Source organism: Trichechus manatus, unplaced genomic scaffold (assembly GCF_000243295.1).
Source record: "Trichechus manatus latirostris isolate Lorelei unplaced genomic scaffold, TriManLat1.0 scaffold00067, whole genome shotgun sequence".
Taxonomy (NCBI): domain Eukaryota; kingdom Metazoa; phylum Chordata; class Mammalia; order Sirenia; family Trichechidae; genus Trichechus; species Trichechus manatus.
In genome coordinates, this window is record NW_004444003.1 from 14,304,988 (window position 1) to 14,326,198 (window position 21,211).

The window sequence follows — 21,211 nt, forward strand, 5'->3', positions numbered from 1 at the left end:
TGGTATGTTTTTCCATTTATGTAGATCCCTTTGGGTATCTTGCAGTAGTGTTTTGTAGTTTTCTTTGTATAGGTCTTTTACATCCCTGGTTAGATTTAGTCCTTAGTATTTTATTTTTTAAGGGGCTATTATGAATGGTATTGTTTTCCTGATTTCCTTTTGATCGTTTTCTTTATTGGTGTATGTGAATCCAACTGATTTTTGTATGTTTATCTTGTATCCTCCTACTCTGAATCTTTCTATTAGTTCTGGTAGATTTCTCGTGGAGTCTTTAGGGTTTTCTATGTATATTATCATATCATCTGCAAACAGGGACAGTTTAACTTCTTCATTGCCAATTTGGATGCCCATTATTTCTTTTTCTTGCCTTATTGCTCTAGCTAGAACTTCCAGTACAGTATAAAATAAGAGTGGAGATAAATGGCATCCTTGTCTTGTTCCTCTTCTCAAGGGGAATGTTTTCAACCTCTCTCCATTAAAAATGATGTTGGCTGTTGGTGTTGCATAGACGCCCTTTATTATGTAGAGAATTTTCCCTTCTATACCTATTTTATTGAGAGTTTTTATCAGGAATGGGTGTTGGACTTTGTCAAATACCTTTTTTGCATCAACTGAGATGATCATGTGATTCTTTTCTTTCCTTTTATTTATGGTGGATTATGTTGATTGTTTTTCTAATGTTGAACCATCCTTGCATACCTGGTATGAATCCTACTTGGTCATGGTGTATTATTTTTTTGATATAATGCTGAATTCTTTTGGCTAGAATTTTGTTGAGAATTTTTGCATCTGTATTCATGAGAGATATTTGTCTATAATTTTCTTTTTTTGTGTCATCCTTGCCTGGTTTTGGTATCAGGGTTTTGCTGGCTTCATAGAATGAATTCAGAAGTGTCACTTCCTTTTCTATCTTCTGAAGTAGTTTGAGCAGTAAGGTAAAAGCTTTTCTCTGAATGTTTTGTAGAATTCTCCAGTGAAGCCATCTGGGCCAGAGCTTTTTTTTTGTTGAGATTTTTTTTTATTACCTTTTCAATCTCTTTTCTTGTTATGGGTCTGTTCAGGTTTTCCACATCACTTTGTTGTAGTTTGGGTAGGTAGTGTCTTTCTAGAAATTTATCCATTTCCTCTAGGTTTTCAAATATGTTGGAGTATAGTTTTTCATAATACTCTGTTATGATCCTTTTTAGTTCAGTTCAGTCTTTTGTAATGTCCCCCACTTCATTTCTTATTTGGGTTATTTGTGTCCTCTATGTTTTTCTTTTGTCAGTCTGGCCAGCGGTTTGTCAATTTTGTTGATTCTGTCAACAACTTTTGGTTTTGTTGATTCTTTCAATTGTGTTCCTATTGTCTATTTCATTTATTTCTGCTCTGATCTTTATTATTTCCTTTCTTCTGGTGGCTGTGGGCTTTTTTTGCTCTTCTCTTTTTATTTGTTTGAGTTGTGTATTTAATGTTTTGATTTTGTTCCTTCTTTTTTGAGTGTGCATCTATTGCTATAAATTGTTCTCTGAGAATTGTCTTTTCTCTGTCCAAAGTTTTTGGTATGATGTGTTTTCATTCTCATTTTATTCTAGGAATTTTTTGTTTCCATATCTGATGTCTTCTATTACCCAGTGGTTTGTAAGCAGGGTGTTATTCAGTTTCCATGTAACTGATTTTTTTTTCCTTGCTCTTTCTGTTGTTAATTTCTACCTTGATGGCAGTGGGGTCAGAGAAGGTACTTTGTTTTATCTGAACGTTTTTGTTCTTGTTGAGGCTTGCTCTGTGGCCTAAGATGTGGTCTATTCTGGAGAATGTTCCACGTGCTTTGGAAAAGAATGTGTACTTTGCAGTTGTTGGATGGAGTGTTCTATATATGTCTACGAAGTAAAGTTGGCTGTTTGTGCCCCTAGGTCTTCTGTATCTTTGCTGAGTTTCTTTTTAAATGTTCTGTCCTTTACCGAGAGTGGTGTGTTGAAGTCTCCTACTATTATTGTGGAACTGCCAGTTTCTCTTTTCAGTGCTGTTAGAGTTTGTTTTATGTGTTCTGGAGCCCTGTCGTTGGGTGCGTAGATGTTTATTATGGTTATGTCTTCATGATGGATTTTCCCCTTAATCATTATATAATGTCCTTCTTTGTCTTTTATGGTGGATTTTGTTTTAAAGTCTATTTTATCTGAGATTGGTATTGCCACTCCTGCTCTTTTTTGGTAGTTTTTAGCTTGATACATTTTTTTCCAACCTTCAATTTTTAATGAATTTACATCTTTCTTTCTAAGGTCTGTCTCTTGTAGACAGCATATTGATGGATCCTGTTTTTTTTATCCATTCTGTCACTCTCCTTCTCTTCATGGGTGCATTGAGGACATTTACATTCAGTGTAATTATTGATAGGTGTGAGTTTATTGCAATCATTTTGTAGTGCTTTTTTTTTTTGTGCTGACATTTTCTTTGTTCTTTTTACTCTCCTGTGCTGAATTCCTTTTGTTTGTGGATTTTTTTTTCATTTCTTTTGTTTTCATACATTTTGTTTTTACTGAGACTTTATGTTTTTCTCCTTTATTTTTATGAGTATGTTTGTTAACTTTCTTTGTGGTTACCGTGAAATTTACCCTTATCTCTCTACATTTGAATCAGTCTATTATTACTTGGTATTGCCTTGCCTTCCTCTCTATTAGAAGGTTCTATACCTACACCATTTATTTCCTCTTTTATTGTTCTGATGTTGTTGTCATTTATAGATTAACCTCTCTGGTTCCCTGTTGTATTTCTTTTAGTTTTGGATAGTCCTTGAAAGTTCATTTCCTAGATTGGTGTCTGGCTGGTACAATCCTGCATCCTAGATTCAGCCTGTGAGCTGAAGTTGTTTGTTGTCAGATCGAAGGACTCTCTTGAATAATTCTTTTAAGTTTGGTTTGGTTTTTATGTAGGCCATGCCTAAGCTGCCTGGGAGTGTGATGTTCAGTGCACGGTGCAGGTAGGCAGGAAGGAGGGGGTAGATCGTGATGTGTGGAGCTAAGATGGGTATGGGAGAGACGAGATAGAGGGGAGAGGAACAGGAGCCAAAACATACACACAAACAAAAAAGAGTGCTAAGGGAGCTTGCTATTGGAGTGGAGAGATGAGAGACTGAGAAATGGGGAAAAACAAAAAGGAAGAAAAAAAGAAAAAGGGTAAAAGAAAAAAATGAATAAATTGAGAAACTGTAAATGAAGAAAGACAAAAAGTGAATAAAAGAAAGAAGAAAACAAAACAAAGAAACAAAAGCAAAAAAAAAAAAAAAAATCAAGGTAAAAGAAATGCCCCCACGGATGTCCCTGTGCATCTACACAGCATAAGGGAGTAGCTTCCAAGCCATGAAGTACTGCCTGGGTAGAAGGGGTTCCTAACCTGAGAAAATTAAAAGAAAACAAACAAATCAAAACAGAACAAATTAGAGCAAACAAACAAATAAACAATCAAAAGAGCCCCGGGGGTCCCACCAGCATGGTGCCACAGTCCGGGAAGCTGTTTACAGTCAAAGGGTATTTTGCAGCCTTTCAGGAAGAAGCAAAGATGGCACACGGAGCCAGGTATTTGAGAGAAAGGAGGGGGAGGTGGTGAGAGGTAAAGAAGAAATCTAAAGAAGCAGAAAAAAGCAAACCAGCAGCCAACAAAAGGCACTCAGGGAGCCAGCCACTGTGGGCGGGTGGAATCCAAGTGACACCCGGGTGAAGCTGGTAGTTCCCGGCCTAGAGACTGTTGCTGCGGGAAGCAGAGGAGGCTGAGTGGAGGTGAAGAAGGGTGGGGGTGGGAAAGAGTATATCGCTGGTTACTGGTTGTTCTCTCTCCTGCTGGAAACTCCTTGAAGCATCTTTCTTGTACCCCCATTCGCTGATCTCTGATAGGAGTGCAAGATGGTGGATCCCTGCTACAGTAGCTGATAGGGGACCCCTGCATGTATTTCTCCTCGCTCTCTGTTGTCAGTCAGTTTCTTATTCCATTCAGTGCTTGGCTGAGTTATTTATCTGTTCATTTGATGCTTAGGGTTTCAGGATTGACGTGTGACTCTATTTGACTTAGTTCTTCTGATCTTTGCTGCAGAGGGATGGCATGGTGCGTCTGACTATAGTGTCATGTTGCACACTTCATTCTTAAGAGACTGGCACTGACCTGTTTTTCATATATTGGAAATTCAATGTTTCCCCTTTGAATAGATTTCTGAAGACAAAGGGAAAACATTAAAGAAATTTTTTTTTGGCTTTCTGTACCATTAATTTGATGTTTCTGAACATTCCCCATGGCAAATGGCAGAATGTTTCTGGTTGGCATCAGAAACTTACCCAACTTTTAAATACAAAACGGGTACTCAGTAAAGTACTTGTTTGTGTGTTAAATTTTCTGTATAGTCAAGTTAAAAAAAAAAATAACAAAAGAGCCAAGAATGACTTTAAGAGCCTAGTTTGGGTGAGAACTGGGTAGAAGATGGGTGTTATGAACTTTTCACAATTTTTAGCCAAAAATAGATTCTGGAAAACTAAATTAATTAATAAAAGGTTAAAAAAAAAAACTAACTTTCTGTCCTTCGTCTAGACAACTTTAGAAATTTTCTAAAGCGTTGGCATTTTTTCTGTTAGTCATTTCCTTACAATTCCTTATTTATTGAGAGTTGATTTTCTATGTTCCATGGTGAAGCCCATTTCACAAATTTGTTTCAAATTAGTGGTTATGTTTGAGTTTAATCTATACCCCTAGAGTACAGGTCTGTCACCAAGGATTCTGCCTTAAAATAAGGGACCAGGATGTATGGAAACAAGTGATAAAAATGCTAGTGAGAAAATAAATTGCTTCTCTCTGAGTTGAGTAGACAACAAAAACACTTTTGTTTATTGTAGTAAAACATATAACATACAATTTGCCATTTTTACCATTTGAAATGTACAATTCAGTGGGAATAATTACATTCATAATATTGTGTAACCATCACCACTATCTAGTTCCAAAACGTTTCATTGCCGCAAACAGAAACTGTGCACCTATTAAGCACTAACCCATTCCCACCCTCCGCCCAGCCCCTGTTGTTGTTGTTGAACCGTCAAGTTGATTCAAACTCATAGCAACACTATATGACAGAGTAGAACTGCCCCAAAAGGTTTCCTAGGCTGTAATCTTTATGGGAGCTCTTTACCCCAGCCCATGGAAACCTCTAAATCTACTTTCTGTCTCTCTGAAATTTGCCTAGTCTGGATATTTAATATAAGTGGGATCATACAATATATTTCCTTCCATTTTCAATGTCTGTCCATATTATAGCATGTGTAAGAACTTCATTTCTTTTTATGGCTGAATAATATTCATCACATGTAGTTTGAATGTACTGCATTTTGCTTATCCATTCATCTGCTGATGGACACTTAGGTTATTTCCACCTTTTGGCTATTGTGAATAATTCTGCCATGAATAATGAAGTACAAGTAAAATGTACAAGAAAAACAGTTCCTATTTTCAGTTCTTTAGTGTATATATCCAGCAGTGGAATTGCTGGGTCATATGGTAATTCTATTTTTCTGTTATTGTTATTATAGCTATTCTTGTAGGTGTGGAGTGGTATCTCATTACAGTTTTGATCTGCATTTCCCTAAGTGACTAATGAGGTTGAATATTTTTTCATATGCTTATTGGCCATTTGTATATCTTCTTTGGAGAATTGTCTATTCAAGTTTTTTGCCCATTTTTTAACTGAGCTATATGTCTTTTTTTATTTTTTATTGTACTTTAGGTGAAGGTTTACAGAACAAATAGTTTCTCATTAAACAGTCAGGACACATATTGTTTTATGACATTGGTTAACAACCCTGTTACATGTCAACCCTCTCCCTTGTTGACCTTTTTTTTTGGTGAAAATATACATAGCCAAAGATACACCCTTTCAAAAATTTCTACATGCACAATTCAGTGACATCGACTGCGCTCTTCCAATTGCGCTGCTATTCTCAGTTTAGATGAAGGTTTACAGAACAAAATAGCTTCTCATTAAACAGTTAGTACACATGTTGCCCTATGGCAATGGTTAACAACCCCACTACATGTCAACACTGTCCTTACTCAACCTTGGCTTCCCTATCGCTTGCTTTCCTGTCATCTTCTGCCTTCTAGTCCTTGTCCCTGGACTGCTGTGCGTCATTAGTCCCATTTTGTTTTATGGGGCTGTCCAATCCCTGGCTCAGCGGTGAACCTTGGAATGACTTTGCCACTGAGCTAAAAGGGTGTCTGGGGGCCATACTCTCGGGGTTTCTCCAATCTCCTTCAGGCCAGGAAATCTGGTCTTTTTTTTGTGTGTTAGAATTTTGTTCTACATCCTTCTCCCATTCTGTCCAGAACCCTCTGTTGTGATCCCAGTCAGAGCAGTCAGTGGTGGTAGCTGGGGACCATCTAGCTGTACTGGACTCAGTCTGGTGGATGCCTTGGTAGCTGTGGTCCATTAGTTGTTTGGACTAATCTTTTCCTTGTATCCTGTTCTCTTCATTCTCCCTTGCTCCCAAAGGGGTGAGACCGGTGGAGTATCTTAGATGGCTGCTCACATGCTTTTAAGACCCCAGACACTACTCACCAAGGTAGAATGTAGAACATTGTCTTTATAAACTGTGTTATGCCAATTGAGCTAGATGTTCCCGGAGACCATTGTCCCCACAGCCCTCCGCCCAACAATTCAGTCCCTAAGGGCGTTTGGATGTGTCTATAGAGCTTCCATGACCTTGCCCTGTACAAGTTGTGCTGGCTTCCCCAGTATTGTGTACTGTCTTACCCTTCACCAAAGATACCACTTATTTATTGTCTATTTAGTATTTCTCCCCCTCCGCTCTCATCCCTTGTACCCATCAAAGATTGTTTACTTTTTGTGTGCAAACTTTTTCTTGAGTTTTTACAATAGCGGTCTCATACAATATTTGTCCTTTTGTGACTGACTTATTTCACTCAGCATAATGTCCTCCAGTTTCATTCATGTTATGAGATGCTTCACAGATTCATCATTGTTCTTTATCATTGCGTGGTACTCCATTGTGTGTATGTACCATAGTTTGCTTATCCATTCATCTGTTGATGGGCTTCTGGTTGTTTCCATCTTTTTGCTGTTGTGAACAATGCTGCTGTGAACATGGGTGTGCATATGTCTATTAGTGTGACAGCTCTTCTTTCTCTAGGGTAGATTCCTAGGAGTGGGATTGCTGGATTGTATGGTATTTCTATTTCTAGCTTTCTAAGAAAGCACCAAATCATTTTCCAAAATAGTTGTATCAAGCTGTATGTCTTTTTGCTGTTCAATTGTAGGAATTCTTTGCATATTCTGAATATTAAACCCTTGTCAGGTATATGATTTGCCAATACTTTCTTCCATTCTGTGGGCTGTCTTTTCACTGTCTGGAAAGTGTCCTTTGGTGCAAAAAAAAAAAGTTTGTAGTTTTATTGATGACTAATTTCTCTGTTTTTTCTTTTGTTGCTGTGTTATTTGTTACATATTTAAGAAACCATTGCCAAATCCAGAGTCATAAAGTTCTGCCCCTGTTTTCTTTTAAGGCTCTTACAGTTTTAGCTCTTAAATATGTATTTTTGATCTATTTTGAGTTAATTTTTGTGTATGGTAAGGAAAGGCTCTGACTTCTTTCTTTTGCACGTGGATACCCAGGTTTTCCCAGTACCATTTGTTGGGCAGACTGTTCTTTCTCTATTGAATGGTTGTGGCAACCTTGTTGAAAATTAGTTGACTGTAGATGTGAAGGGTTATTTCTGGACCTTCAGTTCTAGTCCATGGGTTTATATATCTATCCTTATGCCAGTATCACACTATTTTGATCACTTTGGAAGAGGTTGCATAGGCCTGGATCACTGTTATTTACTCCCCATTGCTAACCGCCGCATTGTCTCGTGATTTTGTTTTTCCCTCCAGTTCCAGTCTCTACACAAGGTCTAAGATTAACTGATGTTCCTCCCTGGAGGGTGGAAAACAAGAGATAATGATCTAAGAATAAAAACCCAAACAAAGCACCCATCTTGTGACAAGAAAAACAGGATGTCCCCAGATAATCCCCAAGGATGTTACCAGATAACCTCTAAGAATATCAGTAGAAGGTTAACTCATCTAAGACATCACCACCTCAAGGGGAAGATAACACAAACTTCTAAGATCCATAATCCTGTCCCTATAAAAGCCTTCAGGCGATCTCCAGTGGGGGAGACGGGTTTTTTGGAAGAATCTATTCCCCTCTGTCTCCTATATATCGGTATATAATAAACATCTTGCTGCTTACCTCACCCCGTCTCAGAATTTGCTATTGTGACAGGAGGCTCCAATCTGCGTTATTGTGGTAACAACTTCAGATTTGCAGCAACATTTGTTTGTTTGGTTTTTGCTTTGTAGTGAGTTTTGATATTGAGAAGTGTGAGTCTCCTTCTCAGTTCTTCGTTTCAAGATTGTTTTGGCTATTACCAGTCCCTTGAAATTTATGTGAATTTATGATAGGTTTTTTTTGATTTCTGCTGAAAACACTGTTGAGCTTTTGACAGAGATTGCATTGCATTTGTGCATCCCTTTGGATAATATCTTAATTATCTTAAGTGTTCTAACCCATCAATATGGAATGTCTTTCCATTTTATTAGATCCTTTTAAATTTCTTTTGGCTTTTTTTTGTAGTTTTCATTGTACAAGTCTAGTGCCTCTTTAGTTAAATTTATTCCTAGGTATTTTCTTGTTGTTGTTGTTGATGCTATTATAAATGTTACTGTTTCCTTAATTTCTTTTGAATGTTCATTGTTAGTGTATAGAAATGCAACTGAATTTTATGTATGTTGGTTTTGTATCTTGCAACTCTGCTGAATTCATTTATTAGTTCTAACAGTTGTGTGTGTGTATTCTTTGGGGATTTTCTACATCTATGATTGTGTCGTCTGCAAATAGAGATGGTTTTACTTCTTCCTAGCCAATTTGGATGTCTTTTATTCTTTTTGTTGACTACTTACTGTGGCTAGAACTTCAAGTACTATGTTGAATAGAAATGACAAAAGCAAGCATCCTTGTTTTGTTTCTGATCTTAAGGAAAAAGCTTTCAGTCTTTTACCATGGAGTATGATGTTATCTGTGGCCTTTATCATATCGAGGACATTCCTTTTATTCCTAGTTTATTGAATGTTTTTATCAGGAAAGGGAGTTGGATTTTGTCAAATGCTTGTTTTGCATCAGTTGAGATGGTTATGTGTTTTCCCCTTTAGTCTAATAATGTGGTATAGTACACTGATTGATTTTCATATTTTGAACCACTCTTGCATTCCTGGGATAAATCGCACTTTGTCATAGTGTATAATCCTTCTAAAATGCTGCTGAATTTGCTTTGCTAGTATTTTCTTGATTCGAATCTATATTTATGAGAGAAATTAATCTGTAATTTTCTTTTCTTGTAATGTTTTTCTCTGGCTTCAGTATTAGGGTAATACTGACCTTACAGAATTATTTAGAAGTGTTCCCTCCGCTTCAGTTTTTTGGAAGCATTTTAGAAAGATCGGTGTTAATTATTCTTTAAATTCAAATTCACAAGTGAAGCCTTCCTGTCATGGTTTTTGTTGGGATGTTTCTGATTAATGATTTAATCTCATTGCTTTTTATATATCTATTCAGATTTTCTCATTCTTTTTGAGTCAGTTTTTGTGTTTCTAGGAATTTGTCCATTTCGTCTAGGTTATCCAATTTGTTGACACACAGTTGTTCTTAGCATTCTCTTACAATTTTTTTATTTCTACAACTTCAGCAATAGCGTCCCTTCTTTTGTTTCTGATTTTAGTAATTTGAGTCTTCTCTGTTTTTTCTTAATCAGTCTAACTAAAGGTTTGACAATTGTGTTTATCTTTTCAAAAAACCAACTTTTGGTTTTATTGATTTTCTCTATTGTTTGTCTATTTTCTATTGTGTTTATCTCTCGTCTAATCTTTATTAGATCCTTCCTTCGGCCAACTTTGGGTTCAGTTTTCACTTTTTTTTTCTACTTCCTTAAGGTATACAGTTAGCTTATTGATCTGAGCTCTTACTTCAATTTGATGTAGGCATTTACAGCTATTAATTTTCCTTTGAGTAACGCCTTCCCATAAGTTTTTGTATGTTGTGTTTTTATTTTCAGTTGTCTCAGTATATTTTTTATTTTCACTTGTGATTTATTTTTGACCCATTGGTTGCTTTAGAGTGTTTTCTTCCACACGTTTATGAGTTTTTCAGTTTTCCTTCTGTTATTGATTTCTAGTTTCATTCCATTGTGTTTGAAAATGATACTTTGGATGATTTTAATTTTTAAAAATTTATTAAGAATACTTTTGTATCTTAATATATGAACTATCCTGGAGAATGTTCCATGTGCACTTGAGTAACATATATATTATTGTGTGGAGTGTGGTGTATATGTCTCTTAAATCTAACTGGTTTATAGCGTTGCTGAAGTTCTCTATTTCCTTATTGATACTTGTCTGGTTTTTCCATCCATTAGTAAAAATGGTATATTGAATTTTCAAATTATTATTGTAGAACTATTTTGTCCTTCAATTCTGTCAGTTTTTGCTTCATATATGTTGTTAGGTGTGTGCATGTTTATAATTGTTATATCTTCTTGATGGATTTAACATTTTTTCAATATATAATGCCCATCCTTGTCTCTTGCAAACTTTTTTGACTTAAAGTTTATTTTGTCTGCTAGTAATATAGCCACCCAGTTCTATTTGGTTACTATTTGCATGAAATTTCTTCTTCCACTCTTTCAATCTATTTTTGTCTTTGTGTCTAAACTGAGTCTCTTACAGATAGCACATAGATGAATAATGTTTTAATATATTTTGCCAGTCTCTACCTTTAAATGTGAGAGTGTAATTAATTTATAGTTAAAGAAATTTTTTAGGTAGCACTTACTTCTGCCTTTTTGCTATATGTTTTCTCTAATGCTATGTTTTTTTTCCCCCTCAATTCCTTCATTATTGGCTTTAAAAAGAATTTAGTTGATTTTTTAATAGTGTACCATTTTGATTTGCATCTTCTTTCATTTTCTGTATATTTTAGAAGTATTTTCTTAGCGGTTACATGGGGAGTACAATAAACTTCTTATTCTTATAATAAACTAGTTGGAATAATAATAACTTACAGTAGTATACAAACACTCTGCTCCTATTCATCTCTGTCTCTCCTCCATTATATTGTTATAGTCACAGATTACATCTTCATACATCATGCATTATTAACATAGGTTTATAATTATTGTTTCATGCATTTGTTATTTAAGTCATATAGGAAAAAAGAGGAATTATAAACCCAAAGTACAGTAATCCTGTCTTATATATTTATCTAAGGAGTTACCTTTACCAGTGTTCTTTATTTCTTCATATGTCTTTGTGTTAGTTTCTAGTGTCCTTTTATTTTAGCTTGAAGGACTACCTATAACATTTATTATAGGACAGGTCTACTAATAATGAACTCCTTTATCTTTTGTCTATCTAGGAATGTCTTAATATCTCCTTCATTTTTTGAAGGATAGGTCTACCAATAAAAAAATTCTTAGACAGTTTTTATCTTCAGTACTTTAAAGATGTCATCCCACTGCCTTCTGAACTCCATGGTTTCTGATGAGAAATCAGCTGTTAATCTTGTTAATGATCCTTGTTTGTGATGAGTAGCTTCTCTCTTGATGCTTTCAAGATTCTCTCTTTGTCTTTTACTTTTGGCAATTTGACTATAATGTTTCTCATTGTGGATCTTTTTGATTTTATTTTGCTTGGAGTATATTGTACTTCTTGGATGTGTAGATTCATGTATTTCATCAAATTTGGAACGCTCTGGGCCATTACTTTTTCAAATATTCTTTTTGCCCCAAGCCTCCTTTATTTATATCTTACAGATTCCTAAGAGCAAGGCTGGGGAGGCTACCAAAGTGGCTATTGATGTAGGTTTCCATCACTTCGATGCAGCTTACTTATATCAAAATGAGGAGGAGGTTGGAAAAGCCATTCAAAAGAAGATTTCTGATGGTACTGTGAAGAGAGAAGACATATTCTACACCACCAAGGTGCTGTATGTGGAGTGATGATAGGTCACTGTCAGTCCAGGTGTTTTTTTGAAAAAAAAATTTTTTTTGTTTGCTCTTACTTTAAAAAATGTATTTACCTCCTAACATTGTCGAGGTCATTATAGAAACATAGAAAGCAAAGAAGGGTAGATAAAACACAGTTTCTCAACCTCTCTGAATATCAAAAAACATTCATATGTAAAATGTGATAATAACAATTATATCTTCTTTGACTGTTGTAAGAATTAACTGAGCCATTATGGGTTCATGCTTTTTATTCATCAGTAGATTCTCTCAGGGCATATCCAAGTAGGGTCAAAGTATTATTTAGTGAAGGGAGTACAGCTAACAAATACTTTCTTCAAGTCAGCCATTGAGATTATTGAAATTTGTAAAATTTTCTTAGGTAGAAAGCCTTGCTTCTAGTGTAAAGAGAGCTGATGTCTCTACAGAATGAATCCCATATATGTTCACATCAATGGCAACTTGTTTTTAGAATGTGGACTTATCAGCAAAACTGTTTTTAGGCATTCGTTATATAGGAAAGTGGATTCTGTTTCTCTTCCCTGCCATTTCTTTACTCTTCAGTCAAAAGATGACTTTTCTAATCTTTTAAACATTTATCTTGTTTTTCCTGGCCCATCTAGGTTTTATATAAAAGTTTTCTTACATTGCAGTGACTCAAATAAATCTCAGTATCCCATTAAGGGTCTGCTTTATAATAAGTAACATAAATTTCTCCCTGGTTTTTATTTTTTTTAAACTGCCTGAGTGATTAGTTAGTCACTTTTAAATCCCTTAAGTATGTTAAATCTTGATCCCCCAAATGTGTTAAAATCATAAACCACTATTTATTTCTTTTAATCAATGCAGCTTTGGAATAGTTTCCATCTACCAGAATTGGTCAAACCAGCCCTGGAAAGATCACTGAAGAAACTTCAAATGGATTATGTAGATCTCTTCATTATTCATATGCCAGTCTCTATGAAGGTCAGCTATTTCTCTTCCTTGTTATGCCCAGGATTGTTTCAGCACTGCTATTAGCACCTCCATTGTCTCATTCTGGTTAAATTTACTTGGTTCTTACTGAGAAGGGGTAGGTTTGAGAGAGGTAGATAGGAATGCTAAATGATTTTGGATTTCTCTTGACAGTTGAGTCACTGCACTATCAAGATATTTATTGCCACTCTCAACCCCTACCCCCAGTTTTCAGAGGGATTGGAGTTCAATGACTTTACTGCCTCCATGACAAGTGTTGAGGACATGACCCTACATGTCTAAGCAATTGTACTCCTGTCTGTAGTCCCATAGCAATTAGGGTCCACAGAAATGTTGAGTTACAACAGACTGCAGAGATAAAAAGGAAAATCTCCACCATTTTTCAGGGGGACCTCTCTGTCCCGATTAAGGGGGTAGTGCTTGGCATGGTCCATATTGAACAGCTTGGCTCCTCTGTGGCTCTCTGATCCAGCCTTTCATCACAATGGTGGTTTCCTGATCACAGTTGATATTCTCACTATTTCTAAGTTGGGTTTTTATAAATTTGAGTGAAAACGTATTGATTAATAGTTAACACCTATCCTCAAAGCCAGTGCTTTCATATTTTTTTTTTTATTCCTGGGAAATAAAATAAATTCCAACTATAAGCAGAACTCATGTTTTGTAAAGTTTGGGGGAGTGTTAGTGTGTAGGAAGGTGGAAGGAAATGTTCTCTGCTACAGTTCCTCACTGATTCTGATATTCTTTTTCCCCAAGTCCTCTTTTTACAACACATCCATGCAAAAGTGCACACATGCGTGCACACACACACACCAATTAATAATCACAATCTCCTGAAAGTTGTGTGACCAAGCTCCTCAGGCACTGGAAAGATGATTCTTAAACAAAACCCTCTTCATCCTCTCTCTCTTTGTATTCCAGCCTGGGGAGGAGTTCTACCAAAGGATGCCAATGGGAAAATTATTTTAGATACAGTGGACATCCGTTGTCACAGCCCCTCACACGGGGCACCATATGTTGCAACGTCGACGGTTGTCAGGGCGGCGAAGAGAGTAGCTAAACACAACTCTTACAGAGAAGTGGGGCCAGGAGGGTCACTCTGAGGAGATGACCCCCGGCTCCAGTCCCAGGAGTTTATTTATAGTCAATACAGCAAGCAGTGAAGGAAATAACAGAACAATGGGCTTTGGGTGAGTAACAATAAGTTTCGGGCAAGGGAGAAGGAATTCAGGTAAACAAGCCAATCAGTAACAGGACAATAGGTTTGGGAAAACAAGTCGTGCCTAATCTTTTTCTTATCGCTGACAAGTCTCCAACATGTCATATACAGCATAGCGGCCTGTGGGGGCTGCAGTTGTGAATAGTGCAGCCATGTTTAAATGGCATATATCCCCACAATCCGTGACACATGGGAAGTAAGTACTGTTACATACACCCAAGAAGTAATGTGTGACAATGTAGAGATCACTGGATGGAGAATCAGAAGAAATTAACTCTGGCTCCATCAATTGTCTAATCTCAGTGACCTGTACAGTGAAGGAGTTAATCTGGATGGTCTCTAAGGTATGTTTTTAATTTAATGCTTTGTGATTTAAGTAGAGATTTCTTCACCCCATGGACCAGGTTGAGGATGTGAGCTCTATAAAGGGATTCAGCAGAAGTAAACTCAACAGGAATTAGAGTTATATCCCAGGACAGATAAATACGCTCATAGAGGGAGGAGAAGCTGCTGTCTGACTTCAGAAGGGAAAATGTAGAAGATGAGTGAAAACTCTGTAGAAGGGGAAATATAGAAGAAGAGTGGAATCTGCTCTCAATCCTATACTATATATATTTTTCATCATTAAAGGAGAGAGGATGCAGCAAAGTCTTCTATTAGGTGAAAACCTGAGATTCTCTCTTAGCTTTCCTATGACATCATTTGTTAAAATACTATTACGTGCATTAGGACAAAATAGGAACCATTGTGTGGGGGCATGGGAGAATGGGATAGATGGGATTTAAAAGCATCTGAATGTATATTTGTTACCCTGGGTATGTATGTAATAGCATCAAGGAGACAAAGTATGTGTGTATAGCAATAAGGTTAATTAAAAAAATAATGTATTTAAGTGATCAAACTGATCCAGTCAAGTAGTTATACATGTTAAATAGAGCTTTTCAGGTTTAAAAAACAATCAGTGTCAATGAAAGGGCCACATTACAGTAAGGTTTACCAAACATTTCCTTCCTCTCCAGGCTTTAGAGAAGTGTAAAGATGCGGGTTTGACCAAGACCACTGGAGTATCCAATTTTAATCACAAACAGCTGGATGTGATCTTGAACAAGCCATGGCTCAAATACAAGCCTATTTGCAACCAGGTGAACCCCCTCAGCCCACTGAGACATTCTCTTCTTCCTGCTCTTCACATATTCTTCTTCTATAATTATTATTACCAAAGTTTCTGGCTTGATATCAACTGTGTAGATAACAATATTTTTTACTGCAATAGAAAATACCAAAGAAGGAGCTGGTTGAGTGGGGTGGGAAGAGTATGACTTCCATTATTCGGAAATGGATTTGAGGTTCTTCTGAGACATCCACTTGGAGATGCTGAGTTGTCAAATGGTTCTGAAGTCTGGGAAAGTGGCCAGAGCTTGAGATACAGATTTTGGTGTCATTGATTTATGGATGGTGATTAAACTCACGGACATAGATTAGCTCTCTGAGGGAGAGTTCATAGAATGAAAATGAAGAGGACAGGGAAGTCAACATTTAAGAGTCAGGCAGAAGAGGCATTGGTAAAGGACACTAAAAAAAGAGTTGCCAGATGGGCAGGGAGAAAGTGAAGAGAGTGTGTGTTGGGAAATCCCAAGAAAGAGGGATGAAAATGTTTGAGGCACAGGATTTATCCTGCTGTGGGGCTAGTCAATCAAAAGAGAGACTGAATGGAGTTGTTGGATTTAGTGACATGGATTATTGCACACTTAGCAGGACTGGTGACAGAGTGGTGAGAGCAAAGCCAGTTCAGAGGAGGAGTGGAAAGTGAGGAAGTGAATAAATGACAATTAAAACAAATAATTCTTAAAAATAACACTTAATACTAGCAATTTTCAAATATAATTTATGACACTGTAAAGATGTATATCCCTTTTGTAAAATGGTTTGATAATTATGCAAGAAGTCGTTCAAATATTTATACCTTTTCTTTGTTATTTTACTTCTTGGAATCTACTCACAAGAAATAATTTTAAATATGTTTGAAATGATATACATATATATGAATATTTTAAACATAATTTTTCTAAAATACTAAGTAATTGAAAATTTAAATATCTAACAAGAGTGAAATGATTAGTTTTATGATGGCTTGTAACCTCACCGGGGTCCATGTTGGGATATTGAGAAGATTAATAGCAAAAAGTTTATGTTATACTATTACATAAAGTGCATATCACACAACCCTATGCTACTTTGTAAGAAAGCTTTCATCTCAAGACTCAGAAACTCAGTTCAGAATGCTTCAAAATTTAAGGAAATCAATTCACATATGAAGGATTGTTTGCTCTAGAAGCTGCAAGATACTATCCTGAATCCAAGATCTTTTGTCTGTGTTCCTCCACTCATAGTTGTCACATGGCTTCCAGAGGCATCTGAGATATAAGTCTCCTTGTTCATGCTTAGGAGCCCTGGTGATGCAGTGGTTAAAGCACTTAGCCAAGCTAACCAAAAGGTTGGCAGTTTAAACCCACCAGCCCTTCTGTGGGAGAAAGCTGTGACAGTCTGCTTCTGTAAAGATTCACAGCCTTGGAAACCCTATGGGGCAGTTCTACTGTGTCCTATAGGGTCACTATGAGTAGGAATCAACTGGACTGCAATGAGTTGATGGGTTGTCCACATTCAGCAGGAGAGAGAGGGTTTCCTGTGGCTGTTTCTAAAGATGGAGCAAGACTTTCTTAGAAGTCGTTCGCAAACTTTTCCTCGTGTATCATTGGCTAAAAAAACACAACATGCCCTTTCTTGAACCAGTCATGGCAATTGACTGGATGACTGTTAGACTTAAAAGTAAGTAGGTCAGCTTCTGCTGAGGCACAGAGGCTGCATAGGGGAAGAAGGAATCACTGAATAAAATCAGAGTTCTTCTAGAAAGAGATAATGGTAACCACTAATATCTACAATATACACTATGTTTACAATTTATAAAATCTTTTATAAAGCTAAAAAAAAAACAAAATTAAAATTAAGCACAGCAAAATGAGAATAATTGCTCTATTGTTCGGGTTGGATTCTAGCTGACCTTGTGGTATGTTTCCTACATATAAAATCATAATACTAGTTTAAGAATTTTTAAAACTTGTACTATGAAAAATTTCAAAGTATAAAAAGGTAGAGAGAATACTGTAATGACCTCCTCATGTATCCATTGCAAAGCTTGATCAATAATTATTTCATATCCAAACATGTTACACATTTCCTCCTACCACTGGATTATTTTGATGCAGACCTTATATCATTTCATCTGTAAATGTTTCAACATATTTCCTTAAAATATACAGACTATTTTTTTTATAAACTAAAGATACTGCTAGGTTCACTTAAATTTTAATAATTTCTTACTATCATAAAATATCATGAATGTTAAAATTTGTCCAATTGTATCATATATTTTTATAGTTAATTTATTCAAATAGGGATTTAAATAAGGTCCATACATTGTAATTGCTTAACATATATCTTAAATTTCCCCTTTAATCAATAGGTTCGGTCTCTCTCTCTAAGAACTCCCTTCTTTTTAATTCTTCAATTTATTTGTTAAAGATACTAAGTTCTTGCCCTGTAGTTTCCTACACAATAGATTTTACTGGTTGATTCCTATGGTATAGTTTGACACATTACTCTGTCTTTTGTATTTCCTGCCAAATGAAGATTAGATCTAAAGACACGATTGTGTATGTATGTGTGAGTGTGCACATGTCATTGTGAACTTACGAATTTTAACAAATATGATACTTTGAAGTCCGTCATAGTTACTATTCTTATTGATGCTCAAATTGCCACAATTTAGGCAAGGAGGAGTCTCTTTAAGTTAGCTCCTTTGACTTGTCATTATTGTCTTATCTTTGCTTTCCAGAGTATAAGATGTTCTTGAGTCAACTTATAGCTTCCCTTCCCAGATCAGAATCAGCCATTTCTCTAAGTAGACTTGGTTTCTTTTAGTGGGAAATAGTATTTGGAGACCACAATCTGTGCCTGAGAGCCTTTAATCATTTTAAAACTATTTAAAATAGAGTAGGAAGAAAATTGACCGATTTTGACACCTGCTGGCTGTTGATGGTATTTCAGAAGGTGTTTTGAAAAAAACTATGAAAGGAAATCTATAGTACATATATTAATGTAGTGATACAAGTTCTGCAAAGCACTTTTTAAAAATTTTATTTTTGTACTTTAAGTGAGAGTTTACAATTCTAGTTAGTCTATCATACAAAAATGTATACATACATTGTTATGTGACCCTAATTGCTCTCCCTGTGCTGTGACAGCACATTCCTCCTTTCCACCCTGTATTTCCTGTGTCCATTTAACCAGCTCCTGACCTTCTCTGCCTTCTCATCTCTCCTCCGGACAGGAGCTGCCCATTTAGTCTCATGTGCCTACTCGAACTAAGAAGCACTCTCTTCACAAGTATCATTTCATGTCCCATAGTCCGGTGTAATCTTTGAAGAGTTGGCCTCGGGAATGGTTTTAGTGCTGGGTTGACAGACAGGCTGGAGGCCATGCTTTCTGGGGTTCCTCCAGTCTCGGTGAGACCGTTAAGTCTGCTCTTTTCACTAGAATTTGAGTTCTGCATTCCACTTTTCTCCTGCTCCAAAAGGACTCTCTGTTGTGTTCCCTGTCAGGGTGGTCATTGGTGGTAGTCGGGCACCAAATAGTTCTTCGGTCTCAGGCTGTTGCAGTCTCCAGTTTATGTGGCCCTTTCTGTCTCTTGGGCTAGTGCTTCCCTTGTGACTTTGGTGTTCTTCATTCTCCTTTACTCCAGGTGGGTTGGGACCAATTAATGCAGCTTAGATGGCCGCTCACTAGCTTTTAAGACTCCAGACGCCACTCACCAAAGTAGGATGCAGAATATATTCTTAATTAACTTTGTTATGCCAATTGACCTAGATGGCCCCTGGCAGCATGGTCCCCAGACTTCTGCCCCTCCTATCTGCAAAGCACTTTTAAACTTCACATGGAATGTTTGCCCATGTATTCTGATGCTTTTTGGTTTTGGCAACTTGCAGGTGGAATGTCATCCTTACCTAAACCAGAGCAAACTGTTGGAGTTCTGCAAGTCCAAGGACATTGTCCTAGTTGCCTACAGTGCTCTGGCATCCCACAGAGACTCGATATGGTAATGAGAATATTAGAAAGTTAAGCTATGTCAGTAACTCCATTAATGATGAAATATATTTTTTTAACTGTTAATTTTTAATTGTGGAAAAGAACAAATAGAAACAAGTAAATACAATAGTTTAATGAAATACCATGTAACCATTACTGAGCTTCAACAATCATCAACATCCTTTCATTCTTGTTTCATGTACACTTCCACCTACTCCTCACTCAACTCCAGTTATTATTTTTTAAAGTGATTTTAAGGTAAAATTTACATAACTTAAAATGCGTAAAATTTAACTGTACAATTTGGCAATTGCTGTACCATATAACCCACACCCTTATCATGGTACAGAATCTTTTTATATCTCAACAAAGTTGTTTTGTGTTCCTTTCCAGATAATTCCTCTTCACTCTGAGCCAACTATGTTTCTGATTTTTTTTGTCATCTTAGATTCATTTTGCCTGTGCTAGTACTTCATATAAAGAGAATTATAGAATATATGTTCTTTCGTGTCTGTCTTCTTTTGCTTATCTTACTGTCTGTGAGATTTATCTATGTTGTTGCAAGTATCTGCAGTTCATCCGTTTTTATTTCTGGGTAATATTCCATTAAGGAGCCCTAGTGGCACAATGGTTAAAGCACTTGACTGTGAACCTAAATGTGGGTGGTTCGAACCCACCACCCAGTCTGCAGGAGAAAGATGTGGCAGTCTGCTTCCGTAAAGATTACAGCCTTGGAAACCCTATGAGGCAGTTCTCCTCTGTCCTATAGGGTAGCTAGAGTTGGAATCCACTTGAAAGCAACAGGTTTGTTTTTTTTGGTTTGGAGTATTCCACTGTATGGACATATACACTACGAGTTGTTTATCCATTCATCTATTGATGAACATAGTTGTTTCTAGTATGATGCAATTATGATAAAGCTCTATGAATATTTATGAAACTTTTTAAAAATCATATCATATGCTGCCTACTCCTCTCAATTGTCTGCATAATTTGAGAGAAAGGGTCAGCACAGTCCAGATTTTCAGTCCTAGACCTTCTGAATCTCTGTTTTGATTTGATTTTCTCCAGGATAAACAAGGATATTCTATATGTCTTGGAGGAGCCAATCCTGAAAGACATTGCCAAAAAACACAATCGAACCCCAGGCCAGGTTGCCTTGTGCTACCAGCTTCAGCGGGGTGTGGTGGTCCTGGCCAAGAGTTTCAATGAGAAGAGGATTAAAGAAAACTTCCAGGTAAAGACCAGACAATGTCTCTCCAGGGTGAGAATCAGCACTGGAGACAATCTCTCTTGTCTCTCAGCATGTACCTATGCTCTCTTGCGTTCCCAAGCATCTCTCCCTGGATGCTATCAGGGGAGAGGCAGCTTGATAGGGTGTGAAGAGATAGCCCTGGACTCAGAGTCCTAAGCTTTGTAGCCTCTTGGCCTGCCTTTGCCACTTACTAGTTGTGTGACACTGAGCAAATTTCTTCTCTGTTTTTACATCTGTTTCAGGAGTCCTTCCATGCCATAAAGAGCTTTAAGAACGCTGATGAGTCTCCATCACCTTCTCTAACTGACAAACTCCTATTTGTATTTCAAGATCACACTCAGATATGATTATCTTCTTTGTTAAACTTCAGGACACCCAACACAGTTGCTGACCACCATAGCACTTGGGCATGGTCCTGTTAGTCACCTTTTTCTCACTGTATTAAAATCGTTAGCTTACATGTCAGTATGCTCTCTAGACTGTGAGACCCTCGATTAAAATGACCCCTGCAGGGCCTCACCAATTTTGCTCAAGGCAAGTTCAAAACAAAA

At 36.7% G+C, this 21,211-nt stretch overlaps 1 protein-coding gene across 1 annotated transcript in view; it reads left to right on the forward strand.

Annotated features, from left to right (window-relative positions):
• The window catches only part of LOC101360332 (prostaglandin-E(2) 9-reductase-like), a 37,808-nt gene that overhangs the window by 4,111 nt on the left and 12,486 nt on the right, over positions 1–21,211 (forward strand). Inside the window, 8 exon segments of the mRNA XM_012556499.2 lie at positions 11,878–12,045; positions 12,919–13,035; positions 13,966–13,975; positions 13,978–14,024; positions 14,442–14,459; positions 15,283–15,405; positions 19,306–19,415; positions 20,477–20,642. Of these exon segments, the coding sequence (XP_012411953.2) occupies positions 11,878–12,045; positions 12,919–13,035; positions 13,966–13,975; positions 13,978–14,024; positions 14,442–14,459; positions 15,283–15,405; positions 19,306–19,415; positions 20,477–20,642 (759 nt within the window).